Source organism: Molothrus aeneus, chromosome 6, assembly GCF_037042795.1.
Source record: "Molothrus aeneus isolate 106 chromosome 6, BPBGC_Maene_1.0, whole genome shotgun sequence".
Lineage (NCBI taxonomy): Eukaryota > Metazoa > Chordata > Aves > Passeriformes > Icteridae > Molothrus > Molothrus aeneus.
The window spans coordinates 26,764,479-26,787,603 of NC_089651.1; the positions used below are offsets into that span (position 1 = coordinate 26,764,479).

Consider the following 23,125-nt stretch of genomic DNA (forward strand, 5'->3'; position numbering starts at 1 on the left):
CCATAAAGAGGAAATGAGCATGCAGCATCTGCACCTGCTACATGTCATGGCTCCATTGCACTGCTCACCAAAGAAAGGGAGAAGACAAAGCAACAGCTCCTTGAATTTTATTATTTCCCAGCTAATATTCCTATATAAACTGCTGTGTGCTATGCAGAGTAATGGCAGCCATTTTGTACAATGGAGAAAAATCTTCCCCGTCCCTGAAAATGTCTTGCAGATAACCTGCCATAAACTATTCACACACACTCTGCACAAGGGTCACACACATGTACATTGGTGGTTTTCTGCAGAGCCATATCCACATTCAAATACTGAGGCTTACAGAGTCCTTAATGATTATATAGGCCCTCTAGAAATATAAAGCTAACATTTATGTATGAGTTGATCAATTGACCATTACTTAATAGCATTAACTGATTGCTATGTTAGACTACAGTAAGCATTTCTGTAAACTTTTGGGAGAAGGGTATCAAGCAACAAAAAATTCAAGAAGAGCAGGTAGTTCAAGATAAGTTATTCACAATTGCTCCTCCATTCACATCTTCATTATTTTCTCCTTAGATCCTGTTAAATCTACAGCAAAAAAGCAACTGGGAGTATACAGTCCTTCTACCTTTTCCTCACCAAAAGAAGCCTGTGTCACCAATAATGACTGATTTCTCTTTTTCTTTTTGGCATAGTTTACTATTTTTATATTAGCAAGTAGTTCAAGTACGAGTGAATTTCTACAGCATTGGTTTATTTTACATAGTAATGTCAAACAATGGACAAGCCTGTACTTTGAAGACAACATAAGAGAGGTGTTATGTGCTTTCTCACCTGTAGAGCAGTTACCATTTCTGGATGCTGTTACACTAGAGAAAAAATATAAACACCTCAACTTCAGCATTTTCAGGCAAGGATACAAAAAGTTAGTACTTGTGAAAATTGACAATGTAACAGAGGAATAAACTTACATGATGATAATAAATGCTTTTCAGAAATAAGGAAAAATAATCATATGCTGCCACACCACCTTAACAAATAATTCCAGCAAGTGCCCAGGACAAAAACATCACAATGTGACCAAATTCTTTTTTATGGTATACCATAAGGAAACATGTAGAAAACAGGAAGGAAAAAATGGAATTTGTTGTTGTCACATTCAACCATTAGGTATTCATAGACTGTCACTGTTCCTATATGACAAGTATTCACAATTTAGAACTCACATAATGAAATAAAAATGAGCAAGACCTATTTGTAATAAAAAACAAAAATACCTTTTGAGTCTTTGTTCTTGTTCCATATGCAAATGTGCACATGAAATTAGAAATAAAAAAAAAACCCCAAGCTGCAACACAAAACATTGGCTGGTTGAGAAATCAGCAGTCCTTCAATTCTGTACCAAGGTATAAAGGCTATTAGAATTTGTGCATTCCAGATTTTTTTGGCAGGGGTGCAGGGGAGAATAGAAGAGGTAAGTATACAGGAGCTAACAGAAAGGGAACTGTACTATTTGTAGTCCATAAATTACAAATGAAAAATGAGAAAGAATGAGTTTATATAAGCATATACATATATGTATATATAAATATTTATATTATATAATTTACCATGAGGACATGCAATTATTGGTATAGCACCTATTATACATTATAATACAAAGGAATAGGACTTTGCAATGGTACAGTTTCTTCAGAAAAAGCAGGTATACCCTACCTATTGCATTCATCTGTAGTGCTTGAAACCTGAATGAAATTAAGGTTCCACACTGTGCTACATTACATATGGGAAACAATATACATAATAAGAAAAGGAAAAAATCAACATAGTCTGACAAAGCAAGTGAAATTCAGTGCAGCTCTAGGGCAGCTTTAATGCAGCATTAGAATGTGTTAGCTCAGAGACAAAATATTCCCTTTTAAATCCAAAAATATTCATTTGGCAGAGGTTAAATAAAAAAACACAGATGCTGGCTGGAGAGGCATATGACTACAGCAAGCAGATCAGTAATTGACAAGTCTCCTATGCTTCCAGAGTCCCCACAACAGGAATCATTGGGGAGGAGAGCTGGCTGCATCTTTCTCAGGCTTGTGTTCTTGTCTGTCCCTATTCTGACCCACTATGCTTTTATGAACATAGCAAAAGGTGCCACACCTTTCATTCCCAACAGGGTTCCTGCAGAGCACAAGATGTTACTGAGTAACTACCTAATAAAACTGGAGGAATTAAACACCATGGACTTTACTGAGAGTCCACAAAGCTTCTCTATCAAAAACACATTTGGGAAACTGAATTACAATAATCCGATATGAAAATATCTCAGACTTCTTTCTGTATATTTTGCTTTGATGATTAATATTCTTACCCAGATTTTGTAAGGGTGTTAAGTGTATTTCCATCACCCCTAACCTATCACGTTCCTAAAGTAGACAATTTCCTCATCTCTGTTTCATCTTTCATAATTTTAGAAAACAAATTACCAAAAAACCAAAACTTGATTGGTGATCATCCCTGCATTGCAAGATCCGTGGTTTAAGTGATCCATAAATAATGGGGGAAAAAAAAGTCAGCAATAACAAAGGCTCTTTTTTCATTTGAATTAAGGGGGTAAAGAAAGGTTCTTAATTTCTAACTTATATTGCATTTTACTGTAAATCTACAATATCCAGTGAAGGGCATATATCTACTCCTTTCTCTTATTTCCTAGGAGGAAATGCTTTTCCAAATCCTATCAAATGTGGTTTGAAAAACCCCACTATGACTCCCAAAAAACTGAAAACCAGCTTCTTGGATCCTAATTACTGCTAAGCAAATCTCTAAATAATATTGGTACAAAAACATCTTGTCAAATATTGATTTTTTAAATTTCATCAGTGTCAAGAAGAGGTAAGGTCTATGATACTTAGGTAAGAAATCTGTGCCATAATAGGGGACAAAATAAGCACTCAGTGACTCAGAGGTGAGTGCAGCTCAAAATGGAAGAAATTTATAAGGCAGAAATATCATCTTCTAAAGTGTGTGCTTTTTTAAAACTGCAAAGAAATGCTTGAGCAGTACTTATCTCCCAAGTAGTGACATCATTTTGGGAATGACTGTTTCAGGCTTTCTTACATACTCCTCGAGTACGCAAGGCCTTAAATAATTAGGCCCAATCTTCTAACTAGGGAAACTAAACAGATCGAGATTAATACCATTTTAAAACACTCACCTTCAAGATACTTTTTCACTCTAAATACATTGCACCTCTTTGACTACCCAGCCATTCTTACCCTGGCCTCTACTTCCCATTTCGTGGATCTGCTTGCTGCCTGCTCTAAGGCAAAGCCTGGCCATTTATTTACACAGAATGCTTTCTCATGAATAGTTTACAATGGCTACTTTCTTTAAAATGTGCAGATTCAACACCTTTTTTTAATATACTTTTTTTTGATTATTTTTTTAAATACACAGTACACAGACACAACATGCATCAGACTTAGGAGGAGATTTTATACCTGTCAAGACCCAGTTCCTATCTGCTAAGCTTAGTAGTTGATTTGCTCTTTCCTGTGGAAGTCTTAGTGTTAGGGGAATGGTGGAAAGAACTGCCAGATCCTTTCAGACCATTCTTGCTCGTTTTGTTGCAGCAGTGCTCTTGTTGGCAGGACCTCCTAGAAGATGAAGAGCCTGAATGGCTAGGAGGTGATTTACTCCTCCCAAAATGTGGGGATGAACTCCTCTGATCATGATGGGATCTCCCAGCCCGGGACGGAGAAGAACTGGCAGTACGGGGTAAAGAAGAGCTCCTAGGGGAGGCACTGGGACTGCGGCGGGGGATGACAGGGCTCTTGGGTGGTGTTTTTGGACTGTGAGGAGATCCTGGACTCTTACACTGGGTAGAACTCCTTGGTCTTTGAGATCCATTCTGCAGGATTTGAGCCAGACGAGAGATAAGATCTGAGTCCGAGCTGCTACTGCCTAGGACTCTGTATCTGCGCAACCTTAAGAAGAAACGAAGAAAGATTATTTCTATTTCCATCTATTCACTAAAATTCAAATAGAAACTCCATATCACTAGAAACTAAGGAGGCGGTTGCATTGCTGAACAGATATGTGGAGCTCAACTTTCCTGTTAGGCAGAGGTGTTTGGATCTAGGCTTTGGCTTCTGTGTTGTTCAGTTCAACACAGTATTTATATTTATATAAACTCACTCCCACAAATAGCCTCATTGTTTACAGGATAACGGGAATTTCCTGGTGGTGTTTGAAGAAGTGCACTGAAGAGCAGTGCTTATTGCCATTTCAGAGTGGTACATCCATTCCTGCACACCATCAGTGCACTCCCATACACAATTTTAAGGGATGACAAGGCCCAGTGCAGCTTCCTTCAAAGGATTTTGCACTACTGTATCAAAATTATCCTTATCTTGGGAATGTAGACAGAAAAAACTAGAATGTGGTTGTTTGCATATAGACGTGGCAAACGAGAGGCCTTCTAAAATTCACTCTGCCCTACTTTAATTAGTTGGTTTACTTAGACATGATCTGACCATAGCTAATTGACTTAATGGTGATGCTGGAATCTCCAAATATTTACAATATCTACATTAAGAACAGATGAATTTTCAAGGGAGCTGAATACAGCAGCTCCTAAAAATTTCTGTGGGTTTGTAAATAACCAGCAGTTCTGGAAAAGTAACCTCACTTTAACAAAATGTGTAAAAATTTAGTTATAGATTGTCACGTTTCAAAATATTGAATGCACATCTATTGATGTATTAGTTTTAACAGTGAACCAGGCTCATTTTGTGTATCAGCTTCTCCTCATTCATTCTTCAACAGTGTAAGCTTTCTCAGAGAACTGAAGCCTAGCATTTTTTTTTAATTAGTTAGAGAGTGGAACTTCTACAGGATTACATCCTGCACAGTAACTGCAGTCTAGCTCCTGAAAATCTATTTCAACCTGAAAATCTATTTCTATTTTCTCTGCATTACCTAGCTTCTACCCCAGGTCTAGTAGGCGGTTTTCCTGGTGGTGGCCGAGGAAAGAACTGAGCTGAACTTGAACTGGTAACTTGATCAGAGGTTGCCCAAGACACTGGTCTTGGAATCTTGCTTTTTCTGGACTGAGGGCTGCTTGGAGATAAAGAGCTATCTTCATTCTGCTTGCTGAAATGAGAGTCCAATGTCAATTTAGAAAACGAAGCTAAGACATCATCCTCAGAAAACGGTACTGGAGCAGCAGCCATTTTTTCCTCCAGTGACTTATCAGAGGCACTTGAGAGGTCACCAAGGAAAGATTTGAGCTGTCTCTTTTCCATAAGTAATTTGACCAAGTCTGTCTGATGGGCCTTTTTTAGAAGAAGCTTTTCCTTTGCAGAAACAGAAGAGGAATCTGACATTGAGTCTATCTCTTGTGCTAAAACTGGGATTCGACTCTGCCTGAATACAAAAGAAGATTTAACGGAGTCCTTCTTAGATCGATAAGAATTCTCATTTTCTGAAATGCAATGGAATAACTCTCCATTTCTGGGAGCATTTTTCTCTTTTTTATTCTCCTGATGCAAAATAGTAGTAAGGGCCACTTGGTGGCATTTCAGGTCTTGGCTATGGACTTCCTCCTTATCAGAATGAAAACCATTTTCCTGAATGGTTGCTATTTTGCTTCCCTGTCTATTAACATGTGCATTATTAAGTCTTGAGGGAGACAATTCTGATGTTTTAGGTGCTATTGACTTCAGAACCTCATCTTGATTTGGCACCAAACAGACAAGCCTTGACTTTGATTCTTGAGCTGCTTCAGTATTTGTTAGAGGTTCTTCCTCTGCAGATTTTGAGTTTCCTGGCAAAGAAGAATTCTGTTCTTTGCTTAGCATTTCAATGCCATCCTCAGAAACCAGTGGGAGCCCTTCTTCCTCAGCCTCCTCCACAGGAATATTTCCAAGCTCTTTCTCTTCCTGTATCCCATTGTGTTCAGGTAGGTCCTTTTGGACACAATCCAGGACAGATTCTTTGACAAGTCCTCCCCTGTCAAGCACCTCTTGGCTAATATTAAGTACCAAATCTGGTCTGTTCGCACTAGCTGGAAGTGCATCCTCTGTCCCAACCAAACCTGGCAAACTTTCCTTTGGAGAGGAAAGTTCCACGGTATGTTCCACAGATTGACCATCCTGCTCTCTTCTCTCCAGCTGGTGGCCATAGTGAAAGCTCTCTGAAGCAGACTGTGTGGATGCCACTGAAGGTCTGGGTATTGTTATCTGCATTGGAAAATTAAAGAAAAAGGTGAGAAACTCGGGAATGTTATACAAGTAATATCCTTTAAATAGCAGCTTTGGTTCCACGTCTTCAACATACATTATATAATGATTCCTATGAATCACAATGTTCAAATAATACCTAACTTCATAGCGTTCGTGTAGATAATCAGGAAAAAAATAATCTGTTCTCTCAAGACAGAAATACGTATCAGGTAAAAAAACCATGTCAGTGAAAGATGTTGCAGTTAGCAAGTATAACCCCCTGGGAATGAGATCCTAACGGGCAGTTTTTGGTTTGGTTTTTTTTTAATTTTAGTTTGAATACTCCTAGAATAAGTTGTATATAAATGTAAAATTTTTAACAGGTACACAGCAATATTTTTAGACAAATGCAGAAGACAAAGAACACAGTGACATTTAGATTCAGAAATTCCATGCTCTTAATATATTTTTGTCTGGAAAAAGAACTTTTCTGTGTACCCTGTATTAGTTATTGATTTTCCTACTGAAGCTTATGCCCCATTTTAAGTAGGTAACCTGGTTAGGAGATCTCCTTACCTACGGTGATTAAGACATCCAAAAAGTAAATACTTACATATCTAAATCCCCTACCAGGTCTGATCCAATAGATACACATAAAGCACTCCTAAAACCTGTATATATCATTAAGTCAGATACTCTTTGAAAAACAGTTGGTTATGATGAGGGCTGTCTTTGGCACACAGCATAATTGTTAGAGTATGTGTCCAGGAAATGGGAAACCTGCATTCATATCTCTCCCTACTTGATGGGCATAGACCCACTTCCTCTAGTTCCCATCAAAAAGGGAAAAAACCCAAATGGAGTTGTTTATCACCTTCTCCACTGAAGACAGGCAACTATACAGACAAAAATGCAAGAATCATGAGGTGAGAGGGTGAGAGAACACATACACAAGAGAGAGCACATACACAAGTTTTGTCTCTGGAGACATGGGAGGAATGCACTCTCACATGAAGAGGAGTCCAACATTCTGGCTTATAGATATTGGTTGGAGTAAGTTGGTCTAAACAGCAAAAAAAAAATTAAAAATCAAGGGGATACCATTACATCTTTTTCTACATGGACAGAGTTCAGCTCTGTGTCTCTTTCTATTCTATAGCTTCATGAATCTGACACAATCTGTACTCAACAGCAAGTGGAAACTGGAGTCTGAGTTTGGCTAAAAACACTTTCTTGAGTCACTACTGGTGGAAGAGACAAGTGGAGCGTTGCTAGGATTCTGCTGTGTTATAATACAGATTTTACTTGATTTTGTTAGAGAAATTATACACAGTGCTGAGCTTACTAGGCTTGTGCAAGAAGCCTAGTAAGCCTAGTACATTGGTACTACTGGCAGTAGAAACCAAACCAAACAAAAAAAAAATCACACAGAGACCTGCAGTAAGAGTCTACTTTTTGTTTCCTTTATAATTTGTTTTCAAGTTTGGGCCAATACAGTCCTTCATGTTTGCTAAATTAAAATGGTACATTGAGCAAAAATCTGAGGTTACTTAGTTTGGGCAAAACAGTCCTACTCATCTCCTCTTACTCTCAGTCCAGGTTGTTTCATCTGAAAGAAACACTATTTCCCTTTTGAGTTAGTGAAATGTTTCTTAGTGCAAAAGACTTCTTCTGAGAGAATCCAAGAACATCAGTTCAGAAAGAACAGAGGAAATAGAATTGTCTTTAAAGGCACCTTTCCATGATTAGATAATTTAGTGCCTAAATCTTGAGTAGTAAAAAACAGTTTAGAGGGAACTCTGCACAGAGAAGAAAAAATACAAAACCGGAGGAAAAAAAAATAAAAACAAAAAGATCTATGAAACAGGGGAGCTGTCCCATAGGTTTTCATACAGACATAGGAATTTGCCCAAAGACAACACTGCTCAAGGCAGCCTACATTGAAGGACTTGCTTTCATGCAACAGAGGGACTTATTTTGGCCTGTCAGACAAAAATCATCAGCTTGCTTAAAAATTTTGATCTACAATCTGGGTAAAAGTGAGTTCAGGAAATTTTAATGCAATATTATCCTTGGAAGAGGAGGTTCAAATTTTAGAGACCTCACATGGGCATTTGATGTCCACTGAGCTCTGTCTTGTTTCAATAGTTTGTTTCAGTACCTTGTTCTCCAAGGCTGCAGATGCATCTCAAAAATAAGGATGTGTAAATATTTCCTTTTTCAAACTTTTCACTGGGTGAGCTAATCTAGTTGCCAATCCAAATAACTCAGGATTAAAATACCAGAGTTATCTTCAACATATCTGAAGGATGACTTCCCTCAGAACAGAATGATCGGGGTGTCCTCTCAACTTACAGAGATGAGACAACCTTAGGCATTTGCTTTCAGAAGGGTATTTATTTGATATATTTCCAGAAGAACTGCAACTGCATTTAAATCCTCCTTTGCTCAAATACATTTACATTAAAACTCTCTTTTCCTTGTGACACCTCTTTCATATGTCAATTCTTTCTAGAAGAAAGCAGCTCTGATATGAAGTTAATTTACATTTTTCAATAGACTTCATATCCTTTGCCACATCTGGAGAGAGAATTTTCTAGTCTTTCCACCACATCTCGGCCATAGAGATTTAACCCTTACATTCAAGAAAGAGGAGATTAGGCTTGTTGAACCACCTACAATCAAATAGGCAGGAGCTCTTTGTGAAAAAGAAACATTGAACAAATGGAGAAAAGAAAAGGATACTGGATGACTAAGTATCAATTAAAGATCTGGTACTACTAAATAATTCAAACTTTCAGAAAAGGCTTTTTGCACACATATATCACTTTCTTGATTTTTATTCACTAACAAACAAAAATTTGCTTTCTCACATGGTCAATAAACCTCTTATTGGTCTTCTCAAAGTACAAGAACTAGATTATACCCCTGTTGGACTTGACACTTCACCTATGTGTTCAAGAAATTTAAATGGGTAGTCATAAATAATCCTCATATTTTTATTTCTTGTGCTGCTAAATACACTCTTATCCTATGAGATCTTTATGATTAATTATGCCAATTATGTAAAACACTGAACCTGAGGAACAAAGATTACAATTCATCTAAGTAAAATATGGGGAATACAACTTAAAATCCTACCTTTCAGCTCAACATGATAACTAGCTTATAACACTGATTTTGCAATTCCCACACTTCAACAGGAGTTATGTGACACAACAGATAACTAAAAATGGCTGAGATAATATATGGAACAATTAATTCAAGGTTCTCCTTTAACTCCAAAATATTTCAATTAAATTACTGCCACCATAGTCTTGAATCTTTTGGCCTTCCCTAAATAATTTCTTAATTCCTTTCTGTTTCCTCAAATTCACACTTGAACCAAGATGAGAAATTATCCTGCCTTTCTTCAGGGAATTTTACAAGAGTGAGTGGGATGTCAAGAAGGAATAAGAACAAAACAACAACATAAACATCCTCTATGGCATCTGATAAACTTTCCTCCTTTTAAACCTTTGACAGGCTGCAATAGTAAGCGATACGCTTGCATGAATGCCTCTGTGTACATATACAGCTAATTGTAGAGGAATAAAATAGTGAGTTTAGCTCTGCAAAACTGCTAAATGAAAGACATAAAGGTGTGAATATGGATTATTTTATAGTATCAGCAAAAGCTTCTTCATTCCACTCACGATGTCTGATACTTCTGCATGTCAAGGGCTGTCAGGACTTTGGGCCTCTTAGAGACATGGTGTGTACTCTGTTTCCTGCTAAACCTTCCATTATTTGGAATTTTTCATATTATTACATCATCATCATTATATTACTGGACATTCTGAAGACACTTCACCTAATCAGTTTACATTCTTGAAATTTACTGCTGAAACAGAAAGCAAAAGCACTTATAGACTATTATTTCATAACACTCACATAATACTCCTGTGATACTGCTATTAAAATGATCAGTATTTTAGTATTTTTCTTGAGTTCCAAAGAAATGGTTCTTTTTAAAGAAAGCATTGATTTACCTCAATGCACAGTTCAGAGGTGTGATTTTTTTTTCCCTGTAATTACAGTTGCACTAGAATCGTATCTGATTTTAATAATAGAATACAATTATTTTAAGAAATAAATACATCTAAATTAAAGATTATCTTCGAATGATACTGTAGACAGTATATAGACTTATCTACAGGCACAATGTTAACTACATTAATTAGATCAATTATAACTTAATTACAGGAGAAACAATCATGAGTCATGATGTCCTGAACTGTAACCACCTATTTATTTCAAGATGATTATAGTATGAAGTGTCATCATGGAAACAATTGTTGACCTCACAGTTAATCAGCTCTCCATGGGAAATCCCACAGACCACTTAGCTTTCCTGAAACATCTTTACTTATTTTATGCTAATGAAATTATGATGTTAGAAAAATGTAATAAATCAGACATGTTTTGGATAGGATTGGTATTTTAAAAGAATAATTTAAAAAAAAAAAGATAACTTCAAGGACAGACAAAACTAACTGCAAGTTGTGATTACAAATTTTGGGAATCATAAAAGCATTGCTGATGCCAGAAACACAAACATGTTAAACAATTATAACTTTTTGTATTTTGGGGTTTTTTTGACTCAATGTATGCAGATGCTATTACCACTGCTCAGTCCAGACCTTCATCACTTTTCTGTTGCTTCTAGTAGAGAAACCTGCAGAAGCAGAATGGCCAAAATGGTTCTGTCACTACAAATGGAAAGCTTCTCTACAGCAACACACTATTCAGGAAAAATTAAGTCATTCATGCTGACTGCTTGTCCTCAACTCTTAATTACTTAATTTACAATGTGGAAAGTTTCCATTGGAAGAATTTAACATGCTGTACTTTTAGTTCTTCCTTACACCAAAGGTAGATGAGAAAAAAGTATGCCTGAAGAATTTCCTTAAAACAAAAGACTGCTCTGAAAAGGCAGCATTTAGATTTCTATGTATCAAGCAATTTCCTCTGACACTTGGATAAAAGTAAAAAATAAAAATTTTTACTTGTTTGCATTAGAAAGAGTGTGTAGAAGAAAATTCTTCTAGAAACATCATAATCAATATAAAATCCAGTTGCTTAAAAGAATGTGAGTAAGCCAGGGTAAAATTTATTGAAAAATTAACAGTTATTAACAATTACCCCATCATGAATGAGATGGTAAACATCTGCACATTTTCCCTACTTAACAAAATGAAATCTACTGTGTATCAAACAGTTCTCATACCTACAAGCTGGACTAACTCCTTACATTTCTGCCTTGAATGAAACAGGGAAGAACCTAACTTAAACCTCATGCTGACTCCATATATTTTCCATCAGGATAGGTAACAAGAGGCATAACAATTCTGTGAAATCTGAAATTGGAACCTTTTTTCTACAGACAAACTTAACTTTTCAACTCAGATCAGTATATTATTTCTCATCTTGGATATGAATATGAAAGTGATGGTTTGCATTTCCATAGCTTCTTGTGTGGGAAGATTTCAGAGTATTTTGTAACTAATTATATACTATATAATTACAAAATATTTTTTAAATGTTCCAGTAAGGTAGAAATTTGAGAATTTTAAGAGAGAAAATATTTGTATAAGTGCCAACTAACTCTAATTGCTTAACCTGAGAGACACAGATTAGCCTTCCCTAACACAATGAATAACCATAAAATGATAAGATTTGAACTAGCCTCCCTGCACATACCTGATTAAGCACACTGAAAAAAGAAACATCTGAATGACAGACAAAACTGGAATCCACCTTTTTTAAGGCCTGTATCATATTATAGAGCAGACAATTTAGAAGTATTCTAGATTGCTGCTGTGGCTAAAAGAGGTGTTCACTATCTTATTGGAGAATTAGAGAAACCAGAGATAAAAATCTGCACCCACTGATTTTGATTGTTTCTTAAGACACAGCTGCACATTTAGCACTATAACTACTTAAGCAGTATCTTCACACACAGCCCTGGCCAGTAGTTGCTGCACTCACATCACCTTTACCATTGACCTCACACAACACCCAATGCAGCTCTCTAAATGAGCAGACAACTCATCTGGTTGGAAAAGAAAGAAAGAAAAATGTTAGGTTTCAAGAGGATTTGCTGTTCAATTTGACCATGCTGTAGATGAGAAGGATACTAATAGCACTCCAGACACACTTTTCAGACCCAAGTACAAAGAATTCATCTGGTTTTTTTGAGAGCTATAATGCTGCCACACTCTTTTCTTTATGCTGCAAGTTGAATAACTAAGGAGAGCTGAAGCAAAACACTCCAATTCTCTTTCATAATTTATGTATGGCAAGACAGGAGTCCTCTATTGAGCAAATATAGACCAACCTACATCTGCACTAGTGTGCAGAGAATATACAGAGATTTCATGACCTCCTCTATCTGATACCGAAGTACAGGAAGATAGGTTAGAGCTCCTGAACCCTCATTCATCAAAAATCTGGAAAGAAAGTCACTTTGCTTGATTTCAGAAACAAATGTATAATTTCTTATTTTTTAATACATGAAACTAAATTCAACAGTACAGATCCCTGACCCCTGCAATTCATTAGTTATGAATGCTGAACCAAATTGCAGACAGCAGGAAAGACATGAAAATATATTCAGTACCAAATATTTGTAGAGATTAGCATGAATGACATGAAAAATCTTTTAAATATTTAAAATATGTCAAAAAGAGAAGGACTTGCAAAAGTTTTTGAATTCTTCAGTAAGCCATAAAGCACATGAGGCTTTCATTGTTGGAATGAAGTAAACAATCACGTGCTTGTATTTTCCATAGAAAGTGAAAAACTGATCATTCTTAACACAGTTATGACTTTCAAATCACAGCTCAAAAAGCAACACAGCAGTCAAGCACTTACCAGGTAAAAGGAAAGAGGAAGCTTAATGTTCACTCCACTGAGCAGCAGCACCTGGCACAATGCCAGGTCTTCTTCACATGACAAAGTACATCACTTTGCAGCCCTTATTAATATTGCAGCTGTATTTATTTTTTGGGTACTAAGGAAGCCAGAGAAGATCCTCTGTGCCAACTTGCTTTTTCTGAGCATTGTGGACATTTTACTAAGTTTGCTAATTACATCTGCAATAGATTCTGATTGAAAAACTTAAATTGTAGCTATAGGGACCAAAAAAAAACCCCAAAAAAACCCCAACAACCCGAAATTAAGGTCATCTTGCACCCTAGGATATAAACCAATGCCAAAAAATACTCAAGCTTAACTCCTAATGAGTTATTTTCTCCTAGGTCCCTTTCCCTAATCAGTATGTCAGCAATCATGAAGATGTGGTATTTTGGTATCCCATCAAGTTCACAATCATGAACATCGGGGAGCTACTGTTTGTTTTTATACATCAAACACAGAAATTTTTTTATATTCAGCCAAAAAACAGTCAGGATTTTGCCTTGTTATCACATACCAATGGTCCTACAAAATTTTGAAAGTAACTAAGCTAAATGAATTACTTTTAATATCAATACTCCTGTTCATTCTTCCCTGAGAAAAGAAAAACTGTAATATAGAACTTTTTGTACTGAAAAATACATTGGAAATGAAAGGCAACACAAAGTATAATCCAAATGAAACATTAATGGTAAAATGATGATGATATGTTAGTCTTATGCATTAATGCTATGTCATACTGCTTTATGCAACAATGCAAACTCACACTACTTAGCAGATCTCAATATTTTTGTAATACAAAAATTACTTTTGTAATACAAAAATTACACTTAACTTCAATAATGACTGCAAGCCTTCATCTTTCATATTGAAATGAAACTGGAAATACAAAACTACAAAAAGTCCCCTTTCTTTAGTGGCATTTTCATTACCCTGATAATTGCCATCTTTATTTTATATACTGTAAGCAGGGGAAAATTTTATTATTTGCTAATTTCCAAAGAAATAATCTGACTATTTCTAGATCCCTTTTTGTCACATTAAAATCATTTAGAACAGTCAAAATTTTAATATGTGTTCCCAGTTTGAAATTCAGCTACTACTGTGATTATAGGAATCCATTATTCTTAGTTTTAAATTAAGCAAAAAAATTTTTTTTCTAGATTTTATAATCCTATCTTTTTTCAAGAGAAAATCTCTGAGGAAGTGAATCTGTCTTTCAGAACATCCAAAGATGCTTTGTGCTCCAGATCTTAACCTGAATAACAGCTCCTTAAATATTCCCCTCTTCTAAGTGGGACAGTATTATCTTCGTCACAGAGTATTCCCAACTCTATTCCTGGAAAAGATCCATTCTTACTCCCCAACTTGATTTTTCAAAACATTTTTAGGATGCTGTGTATAGCAGTATGACTAGCATATGCCTACCACCAGACTGTGCAGAACAACTGAAAACATTAAACCTTACAGATGACTGCTACAACACAGTCATTTCTATGAAGACAAGGCTTATTCACCTGCTCAGGTTGTGCTTTTGAGATGCGAATGACAGGGGGGAGCTTGCTGCCACAGGGAATGACAGGAAGCTGCCTACGGCCAGTTGAGCAGGAGGAAGAGGAGTGGCTCTCAGCTGACTGACTCCTGGGTAAAGCAGCTTCCCTCAGAGGGTTCAAGTGGATGGACAGATAGGCTATAGGGCTCATGGTGCGTAGGATGGGACTTGAAATTCTTGGAGTGGAGAAATGCAGCATATGACATGAGTTGAGCTGTGAGAACAACATGGCGGGGAAGAAAATAAGGTTGAATATATTTTAATAATTCTTGTTTATGTTTCACCTATATGCATTCCCTCAAAAACCATATTCACAACTCCCTAAGAGGCTGAAAGGTCGTAATTTAAGAGGTGTCTTAAGTCTAATCTTCACATTTTCCATCATCTATTTTCAAAAATCCAGTATCAAACTCAAGAGTAATTATCATTTCTCTAGCTGGACTCTTCATTCACTCAGTCTTAGAATCATAGAATCATTTAGGTTGGAAAATAAAATCAGATTCTTTAAGTCCAACCTCTGCAACCATAATAATTGGTCAGTAACAACCTAGGGCTTGTAGGGCTTTAAATTTAATAAACTAACAGAGTCTGTTTCAAGGACATTGTGTACATCAGTTGATAACTGGCTCATTGATCATTGATTGATCCTTTCAAAGACTTAGCACATCCGCACAACATCATATCTGTGTTTCTGAGATTACTACATTGATAGCATATACACCCTTTGGAGGCTTTACAGCTGTGCCAGTAGCAGCATACATTAAGAACTGCCCCTGACAGAATTAATCAGTAAGGTTAATACTAAACAATTCTGATGAAATTTCCCAAATATGGGACCAAACTAGAAGGCTACACTGGCCTGGAGAATCAAGGAACAATTGCTTCATCTTGAACTACATTAATTAAAGCATTTAGATAAGAGGTAAGAAAAAAGAATAGGAACTGTAAACTCTTCCAAACTATTAATTTTAGACAAAGTACATTTTTAAATTGCTTATTGATGATTCTAATAAACCTATAGCTTTGATATACAAAGCTAAAATCCACTGGTTTTTTCCAAGACTTTTTCCAGTACTGAATAAATATCTGATGGTGACGCACTTAAATACCTGTAAACGAGATTGCTATACAAAGTTTGCAACTCTTTGTTCCAATTAGTTAGAGAAAACCATGAAGAGTAGAGATAAGGAAATTTTCTGAGAGCTTCATGCTTAATGAAGGTGACTTTTTGTTTTATACCATTGCAATTCTAAACTATATCCTTTGGAAAGCAAGAGCATCTAGCAAGCATTTCCATTTCTAAGGAAAAGGTATCTTTTAATTGTGTCAATACTAAAGCTTCAGCTCCCACAATGCATCACTGACTTGCAACTGGAAAAATAAAGTATTTCCAGTGCCTCATAAAAGCAGCAAATGAGAAGACAAGGTACATGAAAATTTAATTACTTACAACTCAGAAATAAATTGATATTTAAGAGCAAGCTTTTGATAAAACATAACCATGACATACAAAACTTCCATTTCAGCAATATTTCTAAATAACAAAAATAAATAGATTCACACAGTAAATCCTCTTCTATAACACACACACACACACACACATATATACATCTACATGAATTTGTGTTGTCAGCCAAGTGAGATCAAAGCAAACTGTTGTTTAATTTAAACTGAAAATGAAGATGGAAAGAGCTGTTACATGCTTAATTACTTCAAATCCATTATTTCTTATTTACTGAAATATCTGCTTGATAAATATATGTTGCAAGGATTTGTGCAAGCACTGTATGGAGTTCTTTGCAATTCAATACAAACACGGAAAATTAATGAGGCTGTGGGTCCATAACACACAAAGTCCAGCTCTAGCCTGTTAGTACCAGATGTAGGAAAAGAAAACTAGAGCTGTATGATGCAAAGTGCTGCTCCAGTATAAATTCACTATTAGTGTAGATCAGCTCAAATTCTTTTGACAAATTACCTTCATACCAGTAGATACTACAGCAAATCCCACACTGTCTGTCCTGCAGCCGAAGCCAACATAAAGCTATTATTAAAGCATAAAGTCAGCACATATACCCTTAGCATACTCTGAGTATTCAACATATATGTGACCATGTGCCTGTAACTAAGCCAGATTAAACTGGTCTTTGCTGGTAGCACATAGAATTTGTATTGCAACTGGAAAACCAAGACTGATAACATGAAAAATGCTTCTCTTACCTGCAGGCCTTTTTTTTCATAATAGACAGCATAATTTGATGTAATTTTTTATGCCTGAGACTTTCTCATCCCCAAGCCAATAACTTACACATTTTTTCTCTTATTTTTAGAGTTCAAGTTTCCTTTCTTAACTGGTGCAACTCTACATTTTTAATAGAATGCTGATGCTGTGTATAACAGGTGAGAAGTGATATTATCAACAATTACAGGAAGTGCACATACACAAACAATTTCACGAAGAATATTTATCTACAAATGGAAAGACTGTAGACCAGAAATTTCTTTCCTTCAAAAGAAAATAAAATTATGAGTGAGTGTATGAAATATTAGTTTCTCATACAGAAACATCCATGCTAGTAGTTCATAAAATAGTGAACAATAAAGCTCTGAAAGAAATTAAGAACAAAGAAGAATCACCAAAGCAAAAAGGAAATATTCAAAAAAATACTTGACTTATGATAGGAAAACTATTTTATGTATTCACCACTGAAGTAATTGCTTGCATATTTAACAAACCTATCACAATAAGCCCAAAAAGCAAAACCGTACTTTGTTCTAAGTGAAAGTGAAGCAGGTCAGTAGAATATATATACCCATATGGGAGGTTTATTCATAAGCATGATGATCATGGCTGGCATGATGACATATCCTAGAGTTTCAAGCTGTATTAAATGAGTGAACTATTTCAGTAATTATAAGTTTCTAAACTACTGCAATTTCAACATCTATTTTAACCCCTTTTAGTAACATACATTTAATTTATAGTCCTAAAATTAACATTCTTGGATCCAAGCCTGCTCTTAGTAACTGGCGGAATATAATTAAATCAGCAGAAAAGTAAAGTATGACCTTTGCCTATTATTTTTATTGCCAGGAAGGTGCTACCTAAAAAAAAATACTAAAGAACAAGAACATCTTATGCACAATCAAGGATCACATTGAAAAAACAGTTTCAGGGTAAGTTCTCTGAGGAAGAAAGAAAAGGACTCTACCAAACAGCTCTCTGAGGTCACCAGGACATTGGAACAGAGAGAATGGCGGGAATAAGAGGCATACACACACACACACTTCCTCCCAGTGAAGTGACAAGAACACTCACCTATAAGAACTAGGTTCTAGTACCCTTCATAGGGAATATTTAAGTATCCTTTATGAAGTGGAATACATCAATGAAGGCCAAAAAGAAAAACTCACCCTGAAATAGCCTCTTAGGCTTCGTGTGGCTTTTAAGGGCTAATGAGGTAGATGGAACACTACCCCAAATTGCCATTACAGTTGGAGGAGACACACTGTATAGGTACACTCTGTTCCCAGCTACTAAACTGGCTAAGTAATTTCCATTTTTTTATTCTCAGGTCAATTTATATTTTCTATTGTACATCATTCACCTTTGAAACACCAAGTTCCTTCCTGCCATTCATCTTGCACTCACAACGCTACTTGCCCTTCCAGCATAACATAAACTATATTAATTTCCCCCTTTTTTGAGGTAATGAAAAATGCTACTTATCTCCCTGCAAAGCCAGAGTAAAATATAATTTCACTCCAGTTTCTACTTCAGCCAGTATTTCTTCCAATGCATTTTATAGTAATTAACTTTGTTTGCAACCATTTCTGCTCCCATGTTTTGAAGCTTCTTCCTTTTAAGACAAAGATAATGTCCATTTTTTGCACAGTAGTACGTAATATTTGTACCACCTCTACTTTTAGTTTAAAGTAAAACAGCTATTTCCTCCAAAAGAGCCACATTTGCATAAAGTGTACAGTTGTATAGTGGATTTTATTAGAAAATTACAAGCTGTTTTTAAGGGCTCTTGAAATAAAGACACTTGATAATTAGTATTTTTTACAGGACCAAGTGCCGCTTTTTCTTGTTTGTTTTACTAAAACTGACCTTAAAATACAAAAACCGAACAACTTAAAAATTTAAAATAATTTTCACCTTTAAAGGTTTCTAACCATCAAAAATTCTTTCATGCATCTAATATTTCAGACTAAATCTCAAAAATCTGTTGTTTAACACAGTTCTATATTTTCTATTATACAAAACAAATCTTGTATAAATTACATAATTTAAAGTATGATGTCCATATATAATGTCTTATGAAAGATATGATCTTGCCTTTTCCATGAGAATCTAGGCATAGTTGAAATTTTACTGTGCTGCTATAGTTAATTACATTGAGTAGCTCATTTTCACTATAAAGGATATTCCACACCTGATAATAAATGACTAGTCGGTGACAAGTTTATTTTTCTAATGAGCTGGCAGTAACTTTCACAAAAAGTGGTGATACAAGAAGAAAAAATATAGCCAGGTTTCTTGGCTCAAGGGAACTTCACAGAATTGACCTTCAGATCACAGATGCCACAGTATCTACTTTAAAAAGGGGAGAAATAAAACCATGAGGTGATTCCCAATCACTTAACCACTAACCTCACTTACTCCTTAAGTAAAGGCAAAGAAGTCTCTGTTTAGAAACAGTGACAGGAGAAAAAAATAAATGTTCAAAAACTGTGCAACAGAGAATTCTTCAGAAGAGATGAAAAAGAAAAACAAGGATATACAACGAAAGCAAAGCAATCTGTTTTGGCAAAAAATATGAGTAAAGTAGGAGTTGCAAAAGTATTTAAGAAGTGAAAAGCATCAACACTTTATAAAAGGCAACAAGTTGTTTGTATAGGGACTATTAGAAATTTCTGAAGTAACAGGAAGAAACAAAGTAAAATCCAGAAGCAAACACTGCAGGAATAATAGTGAGACGTGAGAGCAAGTAACTGTTTCTTTAATTTCAGCCACTTAGATTTTTCCTGGAGCACATGAAACACTGTAGCACAGTATTTTACATATTCAATTGCAATTTTATGTTTATGTACTGCAAACATAATAAATATGTGTTTGCATGTGTGTCTCTCACTGATTAGGAATCACTGCACAAGGAGCTTCTTTAGATAGACAGATATATAGATAGATAACTCTTTGTAAAATGTGGCCAGTTTTGTGGATCACACCTGCAGAACAATTAGCACTTCCATGGGCGACTGTAAACAGCTGTGTAACAGAATATGGAAGATCAGTCTTCAAGAATCAAGTCCCATACCTGATGAAACTAGAAATTTCTGCTACACCACCTTTACCATTTCCTCTTACAATTCTGAATGAAGAAGAGGTTTTCTTACCGGAGTGAGTGCTCCTTCTGCTTGAGCTTCCATAGGACTTGTGGGGGTGGCTGCAAGAAGCTGTCCTGCAGCTCCAGACAGAAGTTCCAATTTATCTGTAAGCTGTTCAGATGCAGCAGGATGACATTCCATGTCGAGAACAAACTCCACACCTGAAGTTTGGTTCTTGGCATGGACATTGTTTCCTGCCCAACCACCCTCTTTGGACTGCTCTTCTGGAAGGGACTCCTCTAGAACTTGTAGTACCTCTGGTTCTTCATCTGAGGGACTTCCAGTCATTTTGTGCCCTAAAGCCTCATTTGTCCTGAAGTCCTGCAAGTCCCGTTCTTTATCTATTATCACCCATTCCTTAGAATCAACCTCCTGCCTGCAGGAGCTTAGGTTAACAGCTACAAATCCATTGCTCATAACACCATCAGCATGGTCAGGAGAATTAGCTGACACAGGCTTTGAAGCATCTGGAAGATACTCCTCATCATAGTGCCAAACATGGTCCGTGCGGGCAGTCGCAAGAGCAGGAAGAGATGTTTTCTGAGAAAGAGGAGGAACAGCAGCAACAGGAGTCTCTGCCACTTTCAAGTCTTTCTGCTTCTTCTCCAAACTTAGAGAAAAGAAGTTAATATGTGAATTAGTTAAGAATTAATTAAATCATTTAAGTTACATTTGAGTGTTTTCAGAAGAAGAAAATTAGATTTATACAAAAATTTGTTGTCATATTCTAGAACAGCCTACAATGGTTCAAAGATCCACAATTTGAGACAAATAAGTATGATGTCAAGTAAATATGGATGGTCTTAGAAATGTACACATTTTTAATTTTAGTTGTAATGCAGGACATTGTACTGTAAATATAATTACCAGAAAGGAGAATTGTGAGAGAAAAAAACTCAGACGTGAGGTAACCACAGATGTCCAGGGTACTTAATTTGTTACAAAGCAGAGACTCAAAGAGGAAGAGAAGAAACAGATGTCTCCTGCAGCAGTTATTATATGCTTTCAAGAAGAATGTTATTTATTGCTTTGATTGATTCCTTACTTATGCTTTGCATAATTTGTTTTATCAGACAAATTCAAATTCCTAGCTCCCCTATGAAGTATTCAGAAAGATTTTGCCACTTTCATCACCCCAGCTCTCTTCTACTGTCCCCACTCAGCCTCTGCCTTTCAGTCACTGTGTCCCTCTCCCCTTATTCTTTCTACACACAGGCAAACTGAATCCATTTTCATACATCTGTCTCTTCTCTACCTTCAAATTATATTTTAAGTTCTCTGTCTTCCACCAAGATTTTTTAATGTTGGTGTAAAACCTTTGGATATAACTAAGCCTGCTGCATGCAGGTGGGTTTCTAACCTCTTCACTCCACTTCCTGTAAAATTCCCTTCTCATGTCATATAGCTTAATCTCACGCTACCTCTATTGAGCATATGATGTCAACTTTCTTATTCAGGATCATTTGTACTGACTGTCAAGAGTATACCATCGAAGAAAAACTTAATAAATACTAGGGTTACAACCACTAAGTCTTGAAATAAAAAATTCCCAGGTGAGGGAGTCCAACTTCAACCATATTTAAGCAGTAATCATTTTCTAAAGCAGTTAAAAAGTAGTGGAATCCATTAATTGAGCAATATTATGAAAAATATTTTGCAGTAACTTGAATAAGCATACTCAACAGCTCCATTTCTGTTCTTCACACAGCATAGATAACAGTATCCTAACCACATATCCTTAAAAAATCCTAGCAAAATGATAACATAATTTCTTTACCAGGTCTCAAGAAATTTATCAGTGTCGGGCTTAGACTCCAAGGTCATACGCTTCTCCAGTTCAAAGCTGTGAATGGAGCGCAACTTTCGCACCAGTGGAACATCTCTGTCTAACTGGGTGGTCTCTGAGCGAACTCGAATTGGAGAACCAAGACTTGGGGCATTTAGCACTCCATTCCCTGGTCCATGGCTGTTTTCTTCCTCTGTGGCAGCCTGTGCAAAATGTAAAGTAAAAGTGTAATTCACTAGGAGTGGCAAAACAAGAGGAAGACAAGGTACTACATGGTAAATACCCCCCAAGTTTTTAGAATGTGAAAAGCCAATTTGTGTTTGGAATGGTCCTTAAGTTCATGCCATAGTTAAGTTATGAGTTTAGATATACTCTTCTGCACACATCTACAGCAGACAAAATACTGGCAATATATTGGTTCTGGGTAAGTCTGAGAACAGGAGTATCAAAGACATAGTAACACAGTTACATTTACTCTGATACTTCAAACCCAGCTCTGAAATTTTCTTCAGTAATAGTCTGAAACCTAGCATTTGGTAGCATCTTTGGTCTGCTTTACAGTCAAGTGTTCTTATTAAAGAGAAGCTAGCTTCCAGGCTGTCTTTTTGATTATCTGGAGCATATAACACTGTTATACACTAAATCTACTAAATATTTCTGTGACTTTAACCTATGTTTTAACCCAGCTGCATTCCATCTTAATAATGACTGAACATGATTTAGAATAATAACTGAATATGATTTAGAGCTGGGAAATCATGATCATCCTTGGTTTCTACAGGTGTAACAGAAAGTACCTTTGTTTGAACTAGAACAATCTCCTTTCTCTCTCTTTGGTAAAAAAAACCAAACAAACAAGCACATTTGAAAGCAGGCACCATGCCTTGGTCTTTCCCACAATACATTTGTTTTCCTAGCAAATAATGAGTAACAGCTTCAAAACTATACAGCCCTCCTAGATAAAGAACATTTTAGTACCAGATCTGTTTTCATGTTCAAAACACTATTATATTAAGAAAGAGGCAACATGTGTCCAAGTATGAAACACAGTGATTGCGAGTAAGGAAGACAGGAACCAATTCTCAGCAATCACTTTTGAAAATAAAGCAGTATTCTCTTCTAAAGGCCAGCCAATGAACCTCTGAATCAATACAAAGGTATCACATCTTATGGAGACAAAACCACCAAGTGAATTAAATGGATACTGCCATTCACACTGATGATTTGTTGACT

The 23,125-nt window shown here is 36.1% G+C and overlaps 1 protein-coding gene across 2 annotated transcripts in view; it reads right to left on the minus strand.

The window, feature by feature from the left end:
- Nucleotides 1–721: 721 nt before the first annotated feature.
- TTBK2 (tau tubulin kinase 2) overlaps nt 722–23,125 on the minus strand; it is a 75,512-nt gene continuing 53,108 nt past the window's right edge. For both annotated transcript variants that reach the window (XM_066551774.1, XM_066551775.1), the window contains 4 exons: nt 21,884–22,095; nt 20,116–20,716; nt 4,963–6,224; nt 722–3,968 (listed from right to left, as the gene is read on the minus strand). In XM_066551774.1, coding sequence (XP_066407871.1) covers nt 3,500–3,968; nt 4,963–6,224; nt 20,116–20,716; nt 21,884–22,095 — 2,544 coding nt within the window. In that variant the 3' untranslated portion in view covers nt 722–3,499. The remainder of the gene's footprint in view (nt 3,969–4,962; nt 6,225–20,115; nt 20,717–21,883; nt 22,096–23,125) is intronic.